General features: G+C 41.1%; 2 protein-coding genes across 2 annotated transcripts in view; both read right to left on the reverse strand.

The window, feature by feature from the left end:
* The window catches only part of mybpc3 (myosin binding protein C3), a gene marked incomplete at its 5' end in the record, with an annotated part of 58,013 nt that extends 46,691 nt beyond the window's left edge, over nt 1-11,322 (reverse strand). Inside the window, 3 exons of the mRNA XM_080730210.1 lie at nt 2,365-2,601; nt 3,735-4,004; nt 11,298-11,322. Of these exons, the coding sequence (XP_080586336.1) occupies nt 2,365-2,601; nt 3,735-4,004; nt 11,298-11,322 (532 nt within the window). The remainder of the gene's footprint in view (nt 1-2,364; nt 2,602-3,734; nt 4,005-11,297) is intronic.
* Nucleotides 11,323-13,437: 2,115 nt separating this feature from the next.
* On the reverse strand, nt 13,438-21,266 carry spi1b (Spi-1 proto-oncogene b). The gene is made up of 5 exons (XM_080729452.1): nt 20,905-21,266; nt 20,355-20,445; nt 18,993-19,168; nt 15,838-15,988; nt 13,438-15,128 (listed from the first exon to the last, which is right to left on the reverse strand). The coding sequence occupies exons 1-5, from the start codon at nt 20,944-20,946 to the stop codon at nt 14,827-14,829; spliced, it is 762 nt and encodes a 253-aa protein (XP_080585578.1). The 5' UTR covers nt 20,947-21,266; the 3' UTR covers nt 13,438-14,826.
* Between the last annotated feature and the right edge of the window lie 2,478 nt (nt 21,267-23,744).

Consider the following 23,744-nt stretch of genomic DNA (forward strand, 5'->3'; position numbering starts at 1 on the left):
CCCTCCCCATACACACCTATTGTAACTTCAAACTCCATTTTAACCATGATAGATTCATTAAAAACACCTGTTATTTTTTCTGGTGACTCATACTACGCTCCTATACGTGAGCAGACCGTGTTTTTTTTTTGATAACTTTTTGTCATTTATTTGTTATAATTCTTTGGGAAAATTGAGAAAATTAAAAACAATAAAACATTATTAAAAATAAATGAAAAAAGTTTTTAAAAAAAACACAGCCTGCTCACGTAGGAAGGTATTATGAATCACCAGAAAAAATAATGGGTGTTTTTAATGAATCTATCCTGATTAAAAGTTTGAAGTTACAATGGGTGTATATGGGGCCTCTCTCCTGGAGGAGGAAGACTGATGGCATTTACATCAAATATCTAAATATTGAATCAAGCAAATTAAATCTGTCCAGGGTGTTCATAAAAGCCTGATTAGACGATAAAATGACCAAAAGTTTTTTTGAAAGTGAAATATCCCTTTAAGACAGTAAAAGTATCAATACTGCAGTAAAAGTCTGGAATTCAAAATGATATGTACTAAAATGTACTTAAAGTACCAATAGTAGAAAGTACTCATTATGCAGAATGTCCCATTCCGCAGGTTTTCCAATAAATAAAATGTAGAGAAATCATTTGAAAATAGCAGATCTACAAGCTCACAATGAGTCGCGTTGCTATTTTCAAATGGCCGAAATGTATATAGGGTTGAATTGATTTGTAAATATAATCAAAATCTACAAAGTAACTAGTAACTAAAATGAGCCAGTCTTTTGAACGGCTCTTTGAAAGGAACGGATCCCAGAGATCCAGCTCACTTCAAAGAGCCATAAATCCCATCTTTACTTCTCTGTGTTTCTTCTCTCCTGAAACCCTTAAGCAATATTACACAAGAGGGTGTGCTTTAGCTGTGCCTTCACCTAGCGGGCTGTCATTTAACCCACGGATTTAGCAAGTTGGAGGAGACGCAAACTCCTCAGGAAAATTACATTTCACCATCTATGGGAGCAGCATTAATGATATGATTGTGACCGTCAGGTCGCAGTTACTATCAAAACCTCCACCGGCTGTCAGTCCATCACGTCACATCACGTCACACTTTTGCCTTACTCATATCTCTGCCACCGTTGCCCCTATCCATGCCAAAATCTGCACACACACTCCTTGCCTGCCAATCCACAACCTCCACCCCTCCAGGGACCCCCGGAGCTCCAGGGACCCCCTGCCGCCACCGCCAAAAGGTGCAAAAATGACCAAATGATCAACTCAACGGGGCTGCTCACGGGGAATTCCCGGGGACCACTGACTCCTGGTTCTAGTATCTGAACTGTACTGTCATGTGCTTTTCCTATATGCGAATTGCTAATAAAGTATTCAATCAATCAATCAATCAAACCCTGCTGTGTTCACCTAAACACCAGTAAGACTCCCTAATCGGGAGATAAGCGACCGCCAGGTCGCAGCGTGATTTTAGAGCTAAATGTGTAGGAGTCCAAAAAAGTGTTTGAAAAAAATCGGTGTGATGGTGGCGCTATATGGGAGAGATCCATGTTGAAGAGATTAATGTAGACCAAGCGTGTACCGATTTGCGTGATTTTAGGGCAACATTTGTAGGAGCAGTGTCCAAAAATTTGTTTTGCAAGAATCGGCCTCATGGTGGCGCTAGCAGAGGGGCATGTGAGAATTGATGGTTGTTGTTTGGCAGGCAAGGAGTGTGTGTGCAAAATTTGGCATGGATCTGGGCAACGGTTGCGGAGATATGAGTAGGGCAAAAGTGTGACGTGTGACATGTGACAGACTGACGGACTGACAGCCGGTGGAGGTTTTGATAGTAACTTCGACCTGATGGTCGCACTCACCTGGAAATGAGAGGTGACCAAACGCAGTTGTCAGAATCAGTGTTCAGATCCACTTATTTGGAATGCCCTAAAAGCTTGGGCTTATACCGGGGGGTCCTTCAAATCTTTGAGTGATAGAACCTTTTTCTTTCTCCTTTCTTTATATTAACCACTTGAACCCTAGCATCCATATTCGGAGAACTTAAGCCAAAAATAGCCGATCTACAAGCGCTGCGAGGCATTGTGAGCTTGTAGATCGTCTATTTTCGGCAAAGAGGTTTGGTGTAGAGCAGACTAGAAGTGAAAATTCAAGTATTGATGCGGTTCAAGTGGTTAAATATCTGAAAACACAAATTGATATGAATCCAAAATACACTGATGATTGTGCTGTCAAACAATGAAACTATATGGAATCTATGAAAAGGTTGTGGGGGTCTCTGCTTCATCTCTCTCAACTAAGGGGTCCTTGGCCAGAAAACATTGACCCCTGGCTTATACTGTTACATTGTGTGACCTACCATCAGATGGAAGACCTTCAGTGCCTGGAGCAGCTGCAGCTGGGGCAGGGCTCTCTCCTCCTTGAGGTATGGGTTCTGCTCCAACTGGGGCAGGGGGCGCTCCTCCTTCTCCTGCAGCTGGGGCTGGGCTCTCCCCTGCTGCGGCTGGGGCAGGAGTCTCCTCCCCTGATGCTGCTGGGCTTTTGTCTGCCCCATCAACTTTAGCTGGTGGGAGTTTGCCTGTTTTCTTAAGGGCCACTGTATACCCAGCAACATGGAGACAAACAGGCACACATACAGTAAGAGGCATACAAAGGCAACTTGTTTTATATCATTTTATCCTTCAGTTATCAAACAATACATCGTCTTTGTCGGGTGGGAACGTATGTCCAAAACCTTCCTTTTTTGTTATTATTCTAAAAACGATTTTAAATATCCGATCTATCTGCTATTTTCATTACTTTTGTGAGACACTTATGTATGATGAAGCAGGGGTTTAATTTACGGGGGGAAAAACATACTCATTTGAAACCTGGAGGTATGAGGTTTCTCCTCGACAACTATAATAAAAAGCTAGTGTCATTCAGTCACCTATACACACTTGTTTGTGTGATTTGAATTCAGTAATTCAGTAATTCTTGTCCAAATACCAAATTGTTGTGTCAGAGCACAAATATTCTTTTGCATGCCACCAACTGTTATCACTCAAACATTTCTGTTTTATCATCTTTAAATGGCTGAACAAGTTTCCATGCCCAAGTGTTATCAGCTGCTTCTTATGCCTATTCTGAGCCCCAGTCAAGTGGTGGTTACTCATGAGGAAATAATGTAGGGGTTACGGTCACCTTGCCGAAGAGCAAGGGTGGTTATGATATGAGCCGAGTGGCCACACACCACAGGCAGCCCAGCCATTTATCACTTGTGGACCCACCAAGACCAACAGCCTATACACAATGTTAGAGTGACTTGCCTCTCTTTGCATGCAGATTTAGTTCTGCCATATCAAATCTAAACACAGTGAAGTAGTAGTAGTGTCACCCTATGGCTTACAGTTTGTGTAAAATAATTTCACAATTATTGCATGTATTGCCCCATGGTTGCTTTTCAACAAATAAGCATTCGACAACATGTGATTGTGAAAGTGACAAAAAAAGTGCAAAGTACAAAACATGTGAGCAAACAAAACAATTTGAGGTTTGTTGTGCTTTTAGGCCTCCGTGTTAGATGCTGACCAATTAAGTGCCAAGTTCATAGACCGTGTACATACTGTATTCCCACTAATGTTCTTTTTATTGAATGCTCGATGTTGTTTTGTGCTCTTTTGACTGCATACCACACAGGTGAGTAAGTGGAGGCCGCAAACGTACATCTGTAAAATCAAAGCCTCCCACCTTCCTTTGATATGACCTTCAGGTCAAACTTGACTTTTGAACCCCCAGCAATCACAGCATAGCCATTGACGTCTTCTGTAGTGACAGCTTGTACGGTGAGAGAGTGCTTGTTTCCGTCTGCCGTGATCACATACTTGTCTCCACTGGCAATATCCTTTGCATTACACTGCCATTTCACTTTTGCATCAGGTTTCTCTGTTTCTGCCTCAAAGACCACATTACACCCCTCTTCTGCCTCCTGAGTCTTTGGTTTCTTGGCAAACGCTGAGACTAAATTGAGAGGGATTGTTCAAAATACAAAAAGAAAAAAAAATCCTTTAAAATTTGTATTTGGTTTGTTTTCTTTTTTCCCAAGGAATTATAGCCAGTACCAATGAAAGAGAGGTTTACAACCACTTTTTGATCTCGGCGTGACAAGATCGCAAGGTTCAAGAGCGTGCTGCATAACACCCATTGACCTGCTTGCTGCCAGAGTTAAAAAGCGACTAATGTCTTCAATTGCCAGAATTGTACCTTTTAATGTGCACGATGGTCACCGGGTCATGCACGGATAATGCACAGATCATGCACCACACGTGTGCACGCCATTCACAGCTATCAAACAAAAGAATCCGCTTGGAAATCCGTTCAGGCATTCAAAAGATAGAGGCTATAGTGTTTTCTTCAAATGTAAACAACTAGAAGTTTGCGGCCCTTTGGGCCGCAAAAGTCTAGAGTTCAGTTTTTGGAAAAAAAAAAAGTTTTTTGAAAAAAAAACATTTTTGGAAAAAAAAAGTTTTTTGAAAAAAAAAAGTTTTGTGAAAGGTATTGGTGATGCGATGACGTGGTGTATACGGACGCTCAGCTCCCCGGGCCCTTCCCCGTCTTTCTTTCTCTCTCTCTCTCTCTCTCTCTCTCTCTCTCTCTCTCTCTCCTCCGCTCAGCTCCCCTCCCCCTCCCCCCTCCTCTGTAACTTGATACTCTGGTGACCAGTTTATGAGCACTGTCAAGATACTCCTTCAGGACTGGCTGCTCTGCGTGAGGCGAAAGGCGAAACTTTGTTAAATTGAAATAAATGCGGTTCAAAGAGTGGCATGTTTAAAATGTGGACAGTGCAAAATTTTCACGCTTGTTTGACGTGGTGGCTATGTTTGTGAGAGGTGTTGTGAGAGAATGGAGCTAAACATTCTGTTTGAGAATTGCCACCACTTTGTGTTTGCTGAATTGTATGTATTAGATGTTGGCTGCCATGTTTGAAAGATAGAGTTGTTCTGGGAGTCAAACATGCATTTCGCGATCATGCCGAAAGTATGAAGTAGGGAAAGCAACAAACATTTTTTTTTTTTTTTTTTCAAACTTTTTTTTTTTTTCAAAAACGGCCAACTCAGGAAACTCGTGTTTGTCACAGGGACATATAGGCCTACTGCCCAATTACTCGTGTTTGGCACCAAGTGTGTAGAGGGTACAGCACAGGGCAAAGGGAGAGCGCATACAAAGTTTTACACAGGTGCAGTTAAAGGTAAAATCATGCAAGACCTGTTTCGTTTATTGACTATAGAGACTAGAAGTTCGTGGATGCTCACATCTAGAGATCTACGTTACAGCAGTGATCCAACTGATATGACCATATATGGAGATCTGTATCTGTCAGTCCTTGCACACTTGCCCACATGTCCCTAGTGGCCAGTTGTCCAGGTGCCCAACTCTCCAAGTGCCCACATGTCCCTAGTGTCCACATGCCCCTATTGTCCAGTTGTCCAGGTGCTCACATGTCCACAGCAAAACACAGTCCTAACTGTGTGGGACCCCGGGCAGCCCCAGGCCAATATTTTGGGGAAATTTGTAAACATTTTGTGATTATGAGCAGTATAGACAGAGATCTGACTGTGCGTGCCAGTGCTGAACAGAGTAAGAGCACCACCACGGTCCAGACACCCGAAGGTTGTAGCAGCACGAGGCAGGATGGAGGAAGCACGACTCAACTTTGAGCGTGAACCAACAGAGGAGGGTCGCGAGACACTGAACGAGGCCAAACAGTCTCTCTTCAGCACCTACGACGCCATCAAAGGGGAAGAAGTGATGGAAAGTGTGCGAAGAGTGCAGGCAGCGCAAGGTGAAAGGCAATACGGGGAGGCCTGGAAGGTAATAAATGAGATGACAGGGCGGAAGAGGGCCAAGGAGGGCCAGGTGGAGGGACACAGTCCAGAGGAGAGGGTGGCAACATGGTTCGACCACTTCCAGAGGCTCCTGGGAACATCAGTGGAAGAGGGAGAGGAGGAAAATATACCGACAGTCCTCCAGGGCCTGAACATCGACGATGGACCCTTCACAATCAGCGAGCTCGCCAGGGCAAAATCCACCCTAAGAGAGGGAAAGAGTGCTGGGCCGGATGGCATACCCCCAGAGGTCTTGAAGAACTGCGACCTAGACAACCTCATCCTAGACTTTTGCAACAATGCTCTACAGCACAACAAGCAACCTGAAATATGGTCTCTGTCTAATATCATCCCGGTGCCTAAAGCTGGAGACCTCTCAAAGCCAGACAACTACAGAGGCATCAGCCTGACATGTATCACTGCTAAGGTCTTCAACCGAATGATACTGAACAGGATACGGCATGCCATCGACCCTCACCTGAGAGAGAACCAAAATGGTTTTCGAGAGGAGAGAACAACCGTAGCACAGATCCTGGCATTAAGGAGATTAATAGAGGAGGTGAAAAAGAACAACCTAGCAGCTGTACTGTGCTTCATTGACTTCAAAAAGGCGTGAAGATCCTTGAGGCCTACAATGTCCCTCCCAACATTCTCCGGGCTATCGAGACCATGTACGCAAAAACAAGGGCCAAAGTGGTGACCCCAGATGGCAGCAGTGAGGTGTTTGACATCCGAGCTGGGGTAATGCAAGGAGACACCCTAGCCCCCTACCTCTTCATCATAGTTCTAGATTATGCGCTCAGGAAAGCCATAGGGGGACGGGAACAAGAGCTTGGCTTCACGCTAACACCAAGGAGGTCAAGACGGCATCCCGCAGTAGTTCTGACAGACCTGGACTATGCGGACGACATCAGCCTGCTCTCCGACAGCATGGAACAAGCACAAGAACTCCTGAACAGGGTGGAGATAGAGTGTGCCAAAGTTGGTCTCAGGCTAAACGCTAAGAAAACTGAGGTTATCACCTATAACCTACCTGATCACTCACCTCTGACAACAACAGAAGGAGCTGTGTTGAAGGAAGTCAAGGACTTCAAGTACCTGGGCGCATGGGTCGACTCAACTGAGAAAGACCTTAAAGTAAGGAAGGCACTCGCTTGGAGGGCCCTGAACGGCATGAACAGTGTATGGAACTCTAACCTCCCCCGCCAAATCAAACTTAGCTTCTTCTTTGCAACGGTGGAGTCTGTTCTCCTCTATGGCAGTGAATGCTGGACCCTGAAGCCAACCCTGCAGAAGTCTCTAGACGGGTGCTACACTAGAATGTTGCGTGCAGTACTCAACATCAACAGGAGTGCACATGTTACAAACGAGAGCCTGTATGAGGGAATACCAAAGGTAAGCGAGAAAATTGCCACCAGAAGAATGAGACTAGCAGGACACTGCCAAAGACACCAGGAGCTTCCAGCCAGCAAATTGGTACTGTGGGAGCCAACACACGGGCACCGGCCGCAAGGACGTCCCACAAAAACATACGTGGACATACTCAAGGAAGACGTAGGGACACAGAACACCAATGAGCTGGCCAGATGTATGGAGAACCGAGATGACTGGAAACAACGATGGAGGGCTCGTCTGAGGACGACCTAGATAGAGATATGAAGGTGAAAAAGTAGATGGTCAGCGAAGCAGAAGCATTATTGATTTTTGTATTATGTTTTTTAGACAATTGAACAACTGCTGGACGCGGAGTTAGTAGAATTGCGAGCAGCACAGACGCATAGACACACTATTTGGCTGGTACGCATTCTGATTTCTGATGAGGTAGTGAGATACTTTGTACCGATTTGCGTGATGTTCAAAATCTGTCAATTTTGTTTGTGCTAAAATCGGCCTCCTGGTGGCACTATAACAGGCTCATGTTACTGCGATTAAGTCAACGGTGCCAAAGATTCACGGTAGTGTATCGATATTGTGACATAGCATCTGTTTGATGGTTCATTCTTTCGACACAGGTGAACCTGGTGGAAAACTAACCTACCGACGCGGGTGAATATGCCTAAACCTAACCCAAACCCTAACCCTAACCTCAGTAATCGTGACACGGGTGAGTAGCTAACCTACCAACTCCCTTTGTCGAAATGATGGGACGTAGAAATAGCGAGATTTACAAAAAATTCGCTGTCCACAGAACGGAAGTACACGGGGACAGACGAACGGACGGACGGACGGACGGACGGACGGACGGACGGACGGACGGACGGACGGATGGACGGACGGACAGACGGACGGACAGGCTGCAGCCATGCCTTTCGGCCTGGCAGAGACAATTAACTATTGGTTTGTTTTGGCAAACAACAGAGTGTCGTAACAATCCCTCTCAATGGCTCTGGCTACACTTGTTATGTTTGAGCAAAACAGGACACCAAAGATAATGTGGTAGATCTTCTGCAATGATCTTCACATCTCTTTTGAACAGAAGACATGTACAGGAAAAGGTGATGTTTGTTTTTTTTTTAAATATATATCAAGTGAGAGAAAGAGGAACAACTTATTCAAAGATGAACATCTTCAATGTTCAATGTCACAAAAATGTACTGTGGTGTTTGGCATTCTGTCTTGTAGTTTTACCCGTATTCACTTAACTCCTGTCTGATCATGTAAATTGCAATCCAGCCTGTTTGAATTCATTTAAGCACTATTTGCTTTATTGACATATATATCAAATATCAAAGTTGCAAATAGTTCTCCTGTTGAATTCCTGCATGTTCTTCCTTTCGATAATTTGAATAAAATGGCACAAAGTATGACATTATTACATAATCAGTCATTTAGTAGCTCACATACATCCTTATAACTACAGATGAGGGCAGGGGTGTCGCACCAAATTCTGGGCCCTAGGTAATTTAACTATTGAAAAATAGCAGATATACAAGCTCACAGCGTGGCATCGAGAGCTTGCAGAGCTGCTATTTTTTTTAAATCGTCAAAATGTGTGCACAAATATTTGCAATAAGGTTTTTGAAAGACCTATGTTTCTATGTCAGTGGTGCTCACACTTTTTCATGTGAAGGACACCCAAAATGATATGTATTTGGACACGGACCCCCATGTCAAAATATTTAGTTGGGGACCCCCCATAAGATTTGCACACATTTTCACGATGGTTAAAAAAATAGCAGATCTACAAGCTCACAGCATGTGAGCTTGTATATCTGCTATTTTTCAATAGCTAAAGTACAAAATAATTCCAGGCCCCTCCACCTTGGGCCCTAGGGACTCAGTCCCACTTTTTCCCCCATTGTGACGCCCTGAGGGAGCTTTTATTGGGATTAATTCTCTCGTCTACAACTAACATGTTAAGCATCCTGTTTCCGGTATGGTAAAGCCCTTTAAGCAGGAGTTGAATGAGTTGTACACCCTGCAGCTCATGCACTATATGAGTTCACATGAAGCAGATGAATTCCACATGATGCAGGATGACCTTATGAGTTTAAATATAGAATACATATGTGCCATACTGTACTATTAAATGATCCCAGGAGCCTGCAACAGAGTCCCAGGTATCATAGTAGAGGGATTAGTTAGGCTCTATTTTTGAGACTCTGGAACCAGAAGGAATGATATGCTTGCAGCCTGAGATTTTCCATTGTTGTGACAGCTCTCTTCATGTTCTGCTCGCAGTCATTCAAACATCTATCCCTCTCCTCTGGTCTATTCTCATTTGAACCGCATGCGAAAGTTCCTCAACTCCCACAAGTGCACTGCTTCATATCAGTTGTAACACTGAGTGCTTAGGGATGTGTGAGGCCCGATGGCCTCATATAAACTTTAACACGGTCCAGCATCTCTGGCCAGACGCTATTCATTATGCTACATTGTAGAATAATCTTTTCATGGTCTTTATAAAGCCTTAAAATCAAATCAAATATTTTATTTTATAAATATTTGTACATCATTTTTCATAAATTATTTGTTTTTATTGGTTTACTTGTACATATTTTAATTAATTTCTACCCATTAAATGTATATATATTTTGTCATGCTTCATAGTTGTTTTAATCAAGGTTCTATTTTTGATTCCATACATATTTGTTAAGCCGACTGTAATGCCACTAAATCCTTTTGTAAAAGTTCACAAATAAAGTAAATATATAGGTGGTGAAACCATACAGTGTTTTCATAATCTGTAAGTCTCCTGTTGATAACCTGCTATTGATTATAGTGATTATAGTTCAGCTAAAGCACGCACACACCAGTTGACTGGTTGTGTTGCATTCTGTCATCTGATATGTAAAGCTTCTCACTAAACAGAGGCAATGCATTCTCATTGAGAGAAAATAACTGTGGAAAGTCATTTGTCAAATAGGAATCCTGTCAGGAATTTTTGGATCAGTGGTACACAATGAGTGACGCTTACTTTGTGAATGCTATGATGTCGGGAGCATAGCAGTGCCGCAGTCTTGTCTCCTCATAACTCTTTTACTAAACATGTCTTCTATCTAGGTGTTCCAATTACATGGCTATACAGTAGTTCACCAGTCAAACTGGTCAAACAGGCCACTTAATAACCCTGGAAATCACCATACATTTTGAAATGTTGTTGTACAAAAAAAGGGATTTTGGCTGTGATGTATTCCCTAGTCTACACTATTACGTGGATACTTGGGATGTCTGACTAAGCCAAGTAGCTTAGAAAGACGTAAACTATCCAAAGTGCTACTATGGTGGGTTGCAAAACATGGCTATCATAACAACAGATGTCAAGTTAATTCATGTTGTTTTACACATGCTGCTTAACATTTCACGATTCCATCTTTTAAATATACAGATGTTACGGCAATGATCAAAATATGGCGTTTTCTTTATTTTATGCCATGTGAACAAATTTAGCTCAGGCAGTATTGACCCAATATATTACTTTGTACAGCTCTCCACAGTTTCTACATTTTTCTGTTACAATGAAAAGTAGCTGCTCTTCGTGGCTGTCATCATAACTTGGTCACATGACTTGACAAAACACATGACATGCACAATACAGGTCACAAGAGACAGTCAGTTATTTTAAATAAACAATGCTGTGCAGATACAGTATGCAACTTGTTGTTGTTTGCCTGCTTCTTGGCACTGAACGTTCCATATAGGCTTGAGAGGCTGTGACCCAGATGTGAATATACTATATGCCTATATTTCTCTCACAGGTGGTTTTTTGCAGTGTTTGACAATGTTTACTCTTAAAAACAAAGTGACACAAAAGCTTGGACAGATACATTTATGTGTCTATGTACCCCATATTAAAACTATAAAGATATGTGGGGGTTACAGTAAATGACTGGGGAGTTCTAACATCAACATAGCTGTGTTAATTAAACATTTGGGAACATGTTATTGCTGTTTTAAAATCAGCCGAATGTAATCAATGAGAACCTACCTGCTTTTTTGGCTGGCTCAGGCATCCTTAATTCTGTAGTCTCCTCCACAAACGTAACTGACTGCTGTCAGTCTTCTATGAAACCTCATGCCTTTAATAGAGAGGCCTCCCCTCCCTTCATAAACCGCACCCTCCCCGGTGACACTGTCTAGACCCAATCCCTTGTCTGAAGCAACAAAGCAAACCCCAGACCCCATTGACCCCAGGCAGGCCATATTTCAACCATCCTTTCTTCCAACACCTCTGCTGCATGACAGGCCTTGAGAGGGAGGGAGGGCATGGAAGGCAGGGGTTAAAATTAGAATCCAGAGACATATGTGTGCTGAAAGCCGCTGCCTTTCATCCCAGCCCTGAAAACAGGTAGGGGAAAAAAAGCACAGGAGTCGGGGAAACAAGAGTATCCCTTTTTATCTGATTTCAGGTATCGTATATTCTCATGGAAATGTATCCATGCACCTTTTATAATTTAGCTTTCCATCCCCTATATTATTTTGTGCAAATACTCAATGAACTAAAGTCAATTAAGCATCTGTCTGTAAATGGTCTCTTTCTAGAATAATCTCCAACATTATGCAGAGGGCTATTGTTGGGCTAAGATGTTGCTGTATATTTGTTGCCGGTTTTCAGTTTTCAATGCTAAGCATCATGTTGATGCTTAGTATTTCATTAATATGGACATACCGGTACAGTACAGTATGTGTTCCAACGTTGGAGGATTGAGGACCTGATGAACCACCTATAACTACAAAAAAAAAAAAAAATTGCCTTTTTTAAACTTGTTAAGGTATACAGCCAACTACATAATGATGTGGAGTGGCGACAGCCATTGCACACCTAGAACCTTAATAATAAGAATGTATTCGTCTTTCTAGCAGGTACAATATCTGGATCAAATACAACATTTCAGATTGTCTTTTGATTTGTAAATGTTCTCTCCTGCTTTTACTCTCTCTATCCCCTCCCTTTCCACAAAAAACAACAAAATGAACTCCTGTAAACCTGTGATGTGACAATAAAATTGATTCTGAACTGTTCGATACATTTAAATAATGTGTTGTTCCTCTCTCTCTCTCTCTCTCTCTCTCTCTCTCTCTCTCTCTCTCTCTCTCTCTCTCTACCACGTGCTGAAGTGTTACATCAACAAGTGTTTATTATTGAGGAAAGCGTGTGGCAGATGTTTGTCTTCAATATGCAACAGTCCCAGCTCTTGCAATAGCTCTCTCATATACTAGAGGTCTATTATTGGCCTATTCCTTATTATGCAAATTCAAAGTAAAGCAATAACACCAATACTGTTGTGTTGTGCATTGCTCATTTAGCAATATTACATTTACCGTATGTAATTCCTGAACAAGAATTAATAAAAGAAAATAACTCATAGTACTAGCATTCATCACCTTACCAATTTGCCAACAAAGTTTCTCTTTGCTGTACTAGATGTCTGTCAATCCAAACTGCTCTACACAAGCTTTCCCTCATGCTATTTAATGTCTTTATGCTCCAATGGCAAACGCTGTGGAGGTCAGAAGGGTCATAGTTTATCTGACTCACTTGGATTCAAGGATGAACTGATAAGAATGTGGTGGTCGGCACTGTGACCTTCATACATATTGTCACTGTCGTATGGAAACCTTGTATCTCCAAGTTTCACATTTGTATGCTCTTTTCATAAAGCAAAGCCCTGCTTCATACAAGACTGTCGCACAAAACTAGTGAAAATAGCTGATCTACAAGCACACAACGCCTCGTGGTGCGAGGTGTTGTGTGCTTGTAGATCGGCTATTTTCACTAGTTTAGATCATTTTAGAAATGATAAATAGTCTACAAAACTAACGGTTTTGGACATACAAGGTTTCCACCCGACAACGACGATATACTAGTGCAGAACTGTTATCAGAGTACTTGAATGAGTCGTGTGGAACTCCATATTTGGGCAAAAGTGATGTCATATTCGATGGTACAACAGCAGCAAAATGTTCAGTACAAAAGACGTAGACAGATAGAGATTTGTGGAATAAATTGTTTTTTATTTTATTTTATATTTTTTATAATTTATTAGTTTAAATATTTCCATCACGACTTTGTCCATAAAAAAAACCTTCAGTAATCCTATCCAGTTAGTTACTGTATACAGCGCCAAAAAATATATAAAAACAAAACAAAAGCAATGCACACTCCTAGCTTTAAATACAGATTAAAATAGTACAATAAAAGAAATAGTTATAAATGCTGCTGTTTGTGCTGAGCCTAATAAAATGTAATTCCTTTCTGTTTCGGTCACAGAGCTGTGTCAGCACCCGATATTTACACCCTAGTGTGTGTGTGTGTGTGTGTGTGTGTGTGTGTGTGTGTGTGTGTGTGTGTGTGTGTGTGTGTGTGTGTGTGTGTGTGTGTGTGTGTGTGTGTGTGTGTGTGTGTGTGGCATGCATGCAGGGCAGGTGGCCTTGTATTTTCTCAGTAAGACTGTTAGACTTCAGTGGATGGGCCCAGAGTTTATATGCGGTATCGCCTACCAGGCTACTGGGTGACTGGCCACTTCCAAATAAAAACTGGGTGACTGGTCACTTCCATCTCAGGCTTCTATTGCTAAATATAAAGGATTGAGTTTGAGGAAATGTACAAAACTGTGAGCCTGTGGATTAAGAATAGTCTTACAACAATACAATAATCATCAACAGTGGAAGCATTAGATTAAAATTATTTAAAAGATTTTGAAAAGAAAAATACAATGGCAACAACAAATGCAAAATTGTCGTAAGAGCTGGCATCTCTTAAAACTGATTCATGCTCCAGCAAACGTGTCGTGCAACAAAAACAATGTATTTCCAACAGGGGGGGGGGGGGGAAGATCCCTGGAGTCACTATAAATATCCATCCTCGACCCATTAAAAGCTTCATTATATACATTTCTTAACGGCTACATTCAGAGTTTACTTTTTTTATCCATGGAAGCAACTGAAATAAACACAGTGAATGCAATTAGTTAGCTCACCTCAGTGCTATTTGTGCGTTTAATGCTGGAGAGTTCAAGTTTCTTGTTGTTTTAAATATTGTGTCTCTCAATCAGTCCTAGGCATATATAATGAAAATGAGAACTTAAGTTAGTTGAACACAGGAGAGTCCAGCAGTATGGGTAATGCCAAAGCATATTGCAAATGAGATTTATGAGATGTCTGAGGCCATCTAGTGGTTATATGCTTTGCTATTCTGGAAGATTCCGTTGACAAAAGATGAGTGTTTCCTGTTCCATCTACTAATCAAGGTGTGGTGATGTCTTTGGGTTGAAACTGACTAGTCTCAAACTGGTAGCCTATGTGAAACAGATTATAATTATGCTCAATTCATTACGCAGTTGTTCTGTGGATAATACTGTGTAATGACATGCATAATGCCATATTAGCCCACTTCTGAAAGGGACATACAGTGTCCTACCACAGTTCAGTTGATTCAAATTCTGTTGCTATATATGCTTATTTACAAGATCAACAACATGGATTAAACTGAAAATCATCCTGACACAGTATCTGCCTTACAGGTATGTTTTTCTTCCCATCACTTCACCACTGAACTGATACGTAAGCTTCTTCTTTATCTTCTTCACCTCGCCAGTTTTACCATAGTTGCGCAGAGCGCGAGCCATCTTCTGATAAGTCATTTTTTTGCGGTTGCCCTTTTGGACCCCCCACCGGTGTGCGAGAGCCTCTTTGTGTTTGGAGGAGAACTGGAATATCCCCTTCTCTCGATCCACCCACCAGATACTATCCTTCATGTCGCCGTCCCTCAGTAGGTTCAGCAGGAACTGATACAGTCGGATCTTCTTTTTGTTGCCTGCTGGGGATTTTAAAAAGGTTGTCCATGTTAGTGTGGTTTCCATAGTCAGACACACTATATGAGATTTACATTTGCGTCCTTACATTTTGAACTGTAAATTGTAGAATCACAATGTCCTTCTTCACTTGCGCCAGCAGAGTGCGCAAGTACTGCGTTCGGCGATATTGTATGCGGTGTGTCTGTTTGCGTAAATGTCTGTGTTTAGCCAATCAAGGACCAGCATTCTTGGTGACATCACCATCAACAGCCAATGAGGGGTCAGCATTGTTGGTGACGTCACCAATTAAGGTAAGCTTCAAGGTTATTGATAGTGTCGTCACATAGAAACGTGCCCACATTCACACTGACTGAGTGCTCAAGGGGCAAGTTGGGATTCATCTGGGTTGCAGCCCACTGTGTATATCCTAGAATCAAAATATATGTTTTCCCTGGATTCCTTGGATTATGACATACCATAGGCCACACCCATTGTTGCCAATACCCTTTTCTTCCGGATTATTCCGGAAGAAATTCGGACTCCGGATTTTCATCATTATGACAATGAATTACTCCCCACACACATTTCGGTGTGTTGTCTCTCCTGCCAACAATAGCAGATCTACAAGCTCAATCTACAACGTGTCGCAATGTGACATGTTGCAACCTTGTAGATCGTCTAACCGTTGTCCGGTTTCCTACGTATGGGGGGTTAAAAGGTTACCTAGCTCACCAGTGGTGGTAGAATGAATGCGCTCTCTCAGACACTCTTCATCAGACACCTCCAGCGGCGGGCTTCGTCCTCCATGCTCCTCATCATCAGAGCTTCGGTTCCCCGGCGATGGTTGGTGTGAGTAGATGGGCCGGTGTGAGAAGAATGGTACCTTGAACACATAGAAATGTTGATTAGCATTATTCTGTTTGGTGAAGCATCGGGGACTGCCCCATAGGTCGAACTCCCGTTAGGTCGAACAGCGTCGGCAGGTTAGATAATCACCCGCGAGCGTCGGCAGGTTAGATAATCACCCGCGTCACGGTTACTGAGGTTAAGTTTAGGGTTAGGGTTAGAGTTAGGCATAGTTTTACTGAGGTTAGGATTAGGGTTTGGGTTAGAGTTTGCTGGTCGATCTAAAGGGTGTTCGACCTAATGACATGTTACCGAAGCATCTTGTGCTTTACACCAGCTTGATACATGTTTACACCTTGTTGTCTAAAAGCTAACAGGAGGTCGAACGTGTAAAACCGAACATGCGAGAAACTCAGCAATTCATAGGCAAGAATATCACACAGGAATTCACAGCCTTTGACTTGGCTTGTAAAAATAATAGACACTAACGGCCTGCTGCCTCTGTGTGTTACTCACATACACCAAACACACACCAAACACACACACACACACACACACACACACACACACACACACACACACACACACACACACACACACACACACACACACACACACACACATACACACACATGCGCTCGCTTGCACACACACACACACACACACACACACACACACACACACACACACACACACACACACACACACACACACACACGCACAGCCACACACACACACGCAGGCTACTGTACTGTATGTATGTATGTATGAATGAATGTCAACACCATATGTTTTTGTATATTTCTTACTTTCAAAATAACGTTCAACAGCCACATTTGATGGCAATATCGTTGTGCAAAAGGTGGAGCATTCAGTGTTGCAGTGAGGCCATTTCGAAAGCCTGTGTCCATGTGGACAAATTAACAGCAGGTCATTCTCTGAAATGTTAATGTGCATTACAATCATCTCACTTGATATGAAGTATTATGGCAACAGGTAGGCTATCATATACACCAGGATATACAACCACCAAACTTCATAAGGCAGAAGAACAATTGTAAGCGATCGTCATTTGACAGTCAGACTCAGACAGAGTATTCAGTGCTGTTATGTACTGCTTTAAAGGAGTAGTTCACCCGCCAACAATATGGATTGTAGTAAATTGAGGCCAAGATTCACAACAGCAGAACTACGCTACATGAAACAAATCTGGTTATAAACACCAAAACAATGCTCACGGTGTAATCCAAAGTCTCTCGTTTTGCGTGCCACCAGATTTTGAATGTAGTTTTGCTGTGTTAATCTAGGCATCAATTTACTTCAACAACTATCAACTATTTTCTTAGTTTTTGAATTTTTCATTCACCGTAAAGGTGAATGATGAACAATTGTTCTTCTGCCTTATGTTATTTGGGCGTGAACTTCTCCTTTAACTGTTTTGTTTGTTGTTATTTTGCATTTAAAAATTGCCTACTCAGGACCTTATTGCACGACTGTCCACCCTGGAAGGGAATACCCCTTCTTTTTTTTTAGCCTTCCCAAAGTTTCTTCCCCTCTTTTTGTCCCATCAAGGGTTTTTTTCTTGGGAGTTTTTCCTTGCCCAGTTGCAGGTCAAAGATCAGTGGATGTAATTTGGTTTCCCTTAATAATCTTCTGTGATTGCTTTTGTCCAAGGGCCTTTCCATTAGATATTGAAACTGTTGGATGATTCTCTTAAACCTTGTATAACATTATCGTGTTTTTCTTCTGTTCTTTGATTGTAAATCAATTTGTCTCTGTAAAGTGCTCTGTATATATATATATATATATATATATATATATATATATATATATATATATATGTCACGGTTTGTTAGAGAAACAGTACGGTCGAGAAACGGAGCACTCGCCGTGCGGCACGGGGCCAAAATGTTGGTTTAGATAATATCTAGCCTAGCTAACAGCTGACTAAAATTTGTATAAAATTACATTAACAGAGAGGAGGTTTGCATCGATTATAACATTTACTCTATATTTTGTGGTTGGGGCCTTACTGGTTTGTGTATAACATGGGGATACACCGCAAAGTTGGGATCCAACAGGTTCTCCATCATGTCATTTGATGTGACGGTGGGGTTGTGGGGAGACTGCGCACGATGCAGTTCCGTGAAATAGCTCTTCGGGAGGTTTTCAAATTCTACGCGGTAGAATTCCTCAGACAGTGGGGGGCTTGGTCCTCCATGCTCCTCGTCATCAGAGCTCGTCGGCACCGGCGATGGGTTTGGGGAAATGGGTCGGGAAAAGGGTACCTTGAAAACATTAAAATTTGATTGGCATTACTCGGTTTTGCGCCTTATCCTTTACACCGGCTTGTTGACACATGTTTATACCATGTCATCTAAGCTGTCAGGAGGATGTACATGTAAAACAGAACATGTAAAGAATTAGGCAATTTAGAGGCAATAATATCGCATGATGAATTCACATACTGTGACCAGGCTTGACACCTAAGACACTAATCTAATTTATATAGACACTAATGGGGGGTGGGGGTGGGGGAGACGTATGGGGCCATGGGGGGTTTCGCATGCTTTGAGGATGGGGAGGGTTGGGGATTGTGGGGGGTGGGGGGTTTGGGGGCATAGGGGGCTTTCACGCAACAACTGCTTGGAAGATGGGTGTACAGGGTGTGGGAAAGGTCCAAATACTCAAACTGCGCTTTTTCGAGTGTGTATAACCTACGAGTTGTTTGAGCACGCAAGTTTATTATTTACGTCATACTGTATATGCAGTCAGTTTAATCCAAACACCCTTATGTTGCTAGAAGACCATGCAGCCAAAACGCAAAAGCTGCTGGTAAGTCCAGTCCACACCAGTGCAACTCCTTGCAACACCTTATTGCAACATGCAACTACTTCTTGCAACTACTTGCAACCATGAGCCCCAATGGCAGTTGCAAGGAATTGCATTGCGGTGTTGCAAGGAGTTGCGACTAGTTGCATTGATGTGGCCTGGCCAAAATAAGGTCGGAGAAAGAGATATGTTTTGTGGTGGGGCCTTACTGGTTGCTGTATAACATGGGGATACACCCCAAGGTTGGGGTCCAACAGGCTCTCCATGTCATGTCGTATGAGGCTGGGGTTGTGGAGAGACTGCACACTCTGCAGTTCTGTGAAATGGCTCTCCGGGAGGGTCTCAAACTGGTGGCCATGGTGAGGGTGGTAGGACTCCCAATGATCTAGAGGAGGACACACATGTTAGGCTTTTCACATCTTAAATCCCATGTTACTTGTCATTTGTTTGACAGCACCGTATGTGCTTCCAAATTTGAGCATTAATAAGGAAAGGCAGCTTTTAAGAATACAGTTCGGTACAAATAACATGGGAACATTACAGAAAAACAACACAAAATGTATTCAGTTACAGATTTTTAACATGAAAAAAACAAACACTAGGCAGCTGATTAATATTATTTCTAAGTGTGCTGAAACCAACTAAAGTGAAAATAATATTAGAGGGTTCGGCCTCTTTCCTGTTTATGTCATTGTTAGTATCGTTTTCTTCTAGTTCTAATATATCCTTGTTTCGTTTGCCTTTCAGTACATTGGGAAGATTAGTATTATGTATTGCGTCCATTTCTAAATCTTATGTTTTCTTCTAATTAGTCAAATGTTCTAATGCTCTGCTTCCACAGGATTCAAACCCTATACAAAACACAATAAAATCCACATTGTTAATGTATCCATTTGTAAGTCAGAGAGGGTACAAATGTAACCAAATGGGTCCATTTGGTTGCATCTTCTCAACGTTAAATCAACACTGTTTTTTTTCCTTTTTTTTTTCCTTTTGGGTTAGGTGCACTTAGCTTTAAGATGACTTTCTTTTTCAATAAGATAACACAACAACATTTTTCTTTTGCATTTTGGAAACATAATATTCAAAGCAGTTGATTACAAGAGAAAGTAAAGAACCGCTCCTGTATTAACAAAACCCCAAGGGGCGAAAGTTGTTCTGTGTCTGTAGTTTTAGCGGCAGACAGAAATGGCATCTGTTTCCTGTGCTCCATACAACACTATGTGGTAGAATCCAGCTGCAGTACACTACATACTGTTGCTGTCCCATTTACAGTACAGAAAGCTACAGCGTTATCACATAATACAAATGTATTTTAATCTTTATATTAAATCATTGATGAGTGTTCGTGTAAGAAAGGTCGGCCTATAAATGAGTTGATTACCGGGGTATTATTGAGGTAAGTTTATTTTCCTCAGTCTGTCCACAATACACTGTGTTCTTTTTGCATTGGTATATCATTGGAATAATCAGGGACTATAATTCAAAACAGCACATGGTGTTTGAAATTAGAACATACAGATACATGTCATTTAAACGATTAGCAACATGTTGATTAGAGTGAATCTCACCTGACTGAATATCTCCATCGAGGACATATGGATTATATGAATATTCCACTTGCTGTCTGTAGACATCATTGTCATACATTTCTTCTGATGGCTGCAAGGGAAAATAAGAATGTATAATGTATGCAGCAAGAAAACTAAACAATATAATTAGTAAAGATTAGACTATACCTGCTGTTAATAATTTTATGTTTATGTTGTAATGTTTATAATATAATATTTGCATTATATATTGTGTTTATATAATGCCAAAATAAACAGTGTGTCACCATTGTCATACAGTAAAATTAAACATAGTTAGTCATGTATTCAGTGTTTTCTTATGGATTGTTGTATAAAGCCAAATTATTGAAATGGACAAGATCATCACAAATAATCACAATTATTTCTGGAAGATGCTGGCATTATTCCAGAGATAATCTCACTGCTTACATTTAGCTTTTACTATCTACCACGGACATTGTAATTACTACAAAAGAGTTGATTTAACCCTAGATTACTGGACTGCGCTATAGAAAACATTTGAGAAAATAAACCAATGTGTTGTACTCACAGGCGAGATGAGGTAGCTCTCCATTCTGTATGAATGCAACATGGAGGATCCTTCTCGGGCCAACCGACTCTCAACCGACTCTCAGGCCAACCGACTTGAAGTAAGTAGTCTCTCACACTCACAATGTTTCAAAACTTCTGCGGCACCATTGCACAATGTTTCAAAATATCCTCTCACTCAACAAAATCCCCAAAAAATGTATTTCACTTATAAGTATACTTATTAATTCTCACTATGCTTTGGGGCCTTCTGTTGTATCTAAAAAAGGCTGCAGCAAATAAACCCTAACTGTTTGACTGTTAAAATAGGAACTTTTGACTTCTGTAAATCTGTGTGGTTGGGAGCACCAGAGTGTATCAATGACTTGACAGGAGGTGACTCTATCACTCACACTAGTTGAGGCTAGTGTTATACCCTGCCTCAGCAGCCAATCACCATGAGGCGTCTGCATGGTCAACCAGGGCTTCGAAACAAAAGTGATGTATCTAAACAATTAACATCAACACATCATTACTCAATTTGTGTTTCATCATTCTGGTGATTTTTTGTTCAACAAAGCATTCCGCAATGCTTTACTCCAAAAACATTAACATGATATCGGTGTAGCACAATTATCAATTTAGTTTAGTTTAGTTTATAGTCTTATTTGTACCAAAGACAAAATATATGAATCTCACATACACTCATACACATACAATTCAATTCAATTCAATTCAATTAAAAGGAGCTTTATTGGCATGAGAAAACATACGTTTACATTGCCAAACAAATACAATAAAGTGTCACAAATAAAATAAAAAAAGTTGAAAAGGGGGAACATATATACAGTTGGAGGGGGTACAGCATTGTGTAAACAGAGCTATGTCGCATTGTGTCATTTTATATATATATGTGTATAGGCCTACAGGGTATAAAGCCTTTGGAACAAATAGCAGCATTGTTTTTCCTCAATACAAAATAAAAAATAAAGAATCAAATGTAAAATGCATTTAGAAGTAGCAGCTCTGTTTCATACTGTATGTGCAGCAGGTATAGATGTCAATCCACAGACACACTACATGTTACATATTACATGTTATACTCTAGGCGTATTAGGTCCCTATCAAAAAGTACTTGTCGTGTAATGTCACGTTTGGCAAGTATGCTTTTCAACCACAATTATGTGACTCGTGACCACACATGACGGGAACATTTCCTACAAAATGACCAAGTGCTAATTCTCTCACTCACACACACACGCCACGCCACAGACAGACAGACAGACAGACAGACAGACAGACAGACAGACAGACAGACAGACAGACAGACAGACAGACAGACAGACAGACAGACAGACAGACAGACAGACAGAGTTATAAGATTAGATGAAGACGTGTTTTGTAACCTTACAGATGGAGATTATGACTATCAGGGAGAGGAGGAAGCGAAACAAATCCCAGAGGAAATAAAGCCCTACTGCACCAAACTGATAATGATAATGATAGGCATCTAAGGTTTCATCAACTATTATTCATGATTGTTTGTTTTCTGTTTAATACAAACATTTAGCTTGTTTCTGATGTCACTATTATTCTGTGCGCTATGTATGCACTGTCTGGACACAACACAATCAATCATTGGATCTGATAATGCATCAAGGAATTTTAACAGCCCCCCAAAGTGCTGTGGTGTGTAATATTTTGGTAAAAAAAAAAAAGAAAAAAAAAGTTAAGGGGAATCTCTTAATTTTATAAACATTGCAAGTGCATTCCCCAATATTCTTTTGAATGTGTGTTTAGAGGATGGGTGCATCACTCCCATAAGTATAGTGCTCAAAATACATTTTTTCCCCACTTTAAAATAATCCTGGAGATACAGGTATGTTCAACATTTACAGTAACAAAGGTTTACTCTCATGGCGGCACAATAAACACTTTTAAACCACAAAATATTGACGCAAATATATTGTATATGAGCACCCTGGAAGGAACACTGATATTACTGGTCAGCTACACATTGATGTACAAAGTTCAACTTCAGGCCCTTTAACTTGATTAGAATATAAATACCTGAAATTCGTATATTATTTCAGAGGTAAAAGAAAAATAGATAGTTTTGCAGTCATTACATTATCAGTAAAATGAAAAAAGATGAATGTATTATAAGTACATTACTGTAATACAAAGTGAGTATAGGCTTTTGTTTGCCATCATAACTCGTCATGCTTTTGTTCATTCTAATTCAAAAAAGTTACAATATGTGTCCTGTCAGTTTGATTTCCTGTTTAACTGATGTGAGACCATAATTGTCATTGTCCCTGTCTGAGGATCTGCTAAACCACACAAACTGTGGCCTACCCTCGCTGGCCCCCGCACCAATCACAGCTGTCTACCAAAACTGATGACATTTAGCATTTTCTAAATATATTAATACACAGTGAGCGTTACAGCTAACCCAGCATTATTTTAACCACAGTTATTTCCAGCGTACCAAACACCATTTTGTAGGTTTTCTTTTCATGGGAACATGTCGTGCATGTTAATCTACGTGAACACACAGTCGTTGTTTATTTTGCAATGCTTTGCAACTTTGCAATGCATACTGCACTGCAAAGACATACGTTGCGAAGCAATGATTCACAACGCAACTCCTTGCAGTTGCAACATGCATCTCTTTGCAACTACTTTGCAAGGAGTTGCAAGGAGTTGCATTGGTGTGGACTGGCCAGTTCAAATGTGTCAATTTGGGGGTCCTTCACATGAAATATACTTTCCATGCCATTCTTACATATTTTCAAGAAATATCGGAATCTTTCAAACATTATCCGAAATTTCAAGGGAAAAAAAAGCTGATCGCAACCC

Source organism: Nannobrachium achirus, assembly GCF_963921795.1.
Source record: "Nannobrachium achirus genome assembly, chromosome: 7".
In the NCBI taxonomy this organism is placed as follows: Eukaryota; Metazoa; Chordata; class Actinopteri; order Myctophiformes; family Myctophidae; genus Nannobrachium; species Nannobrachium achirus.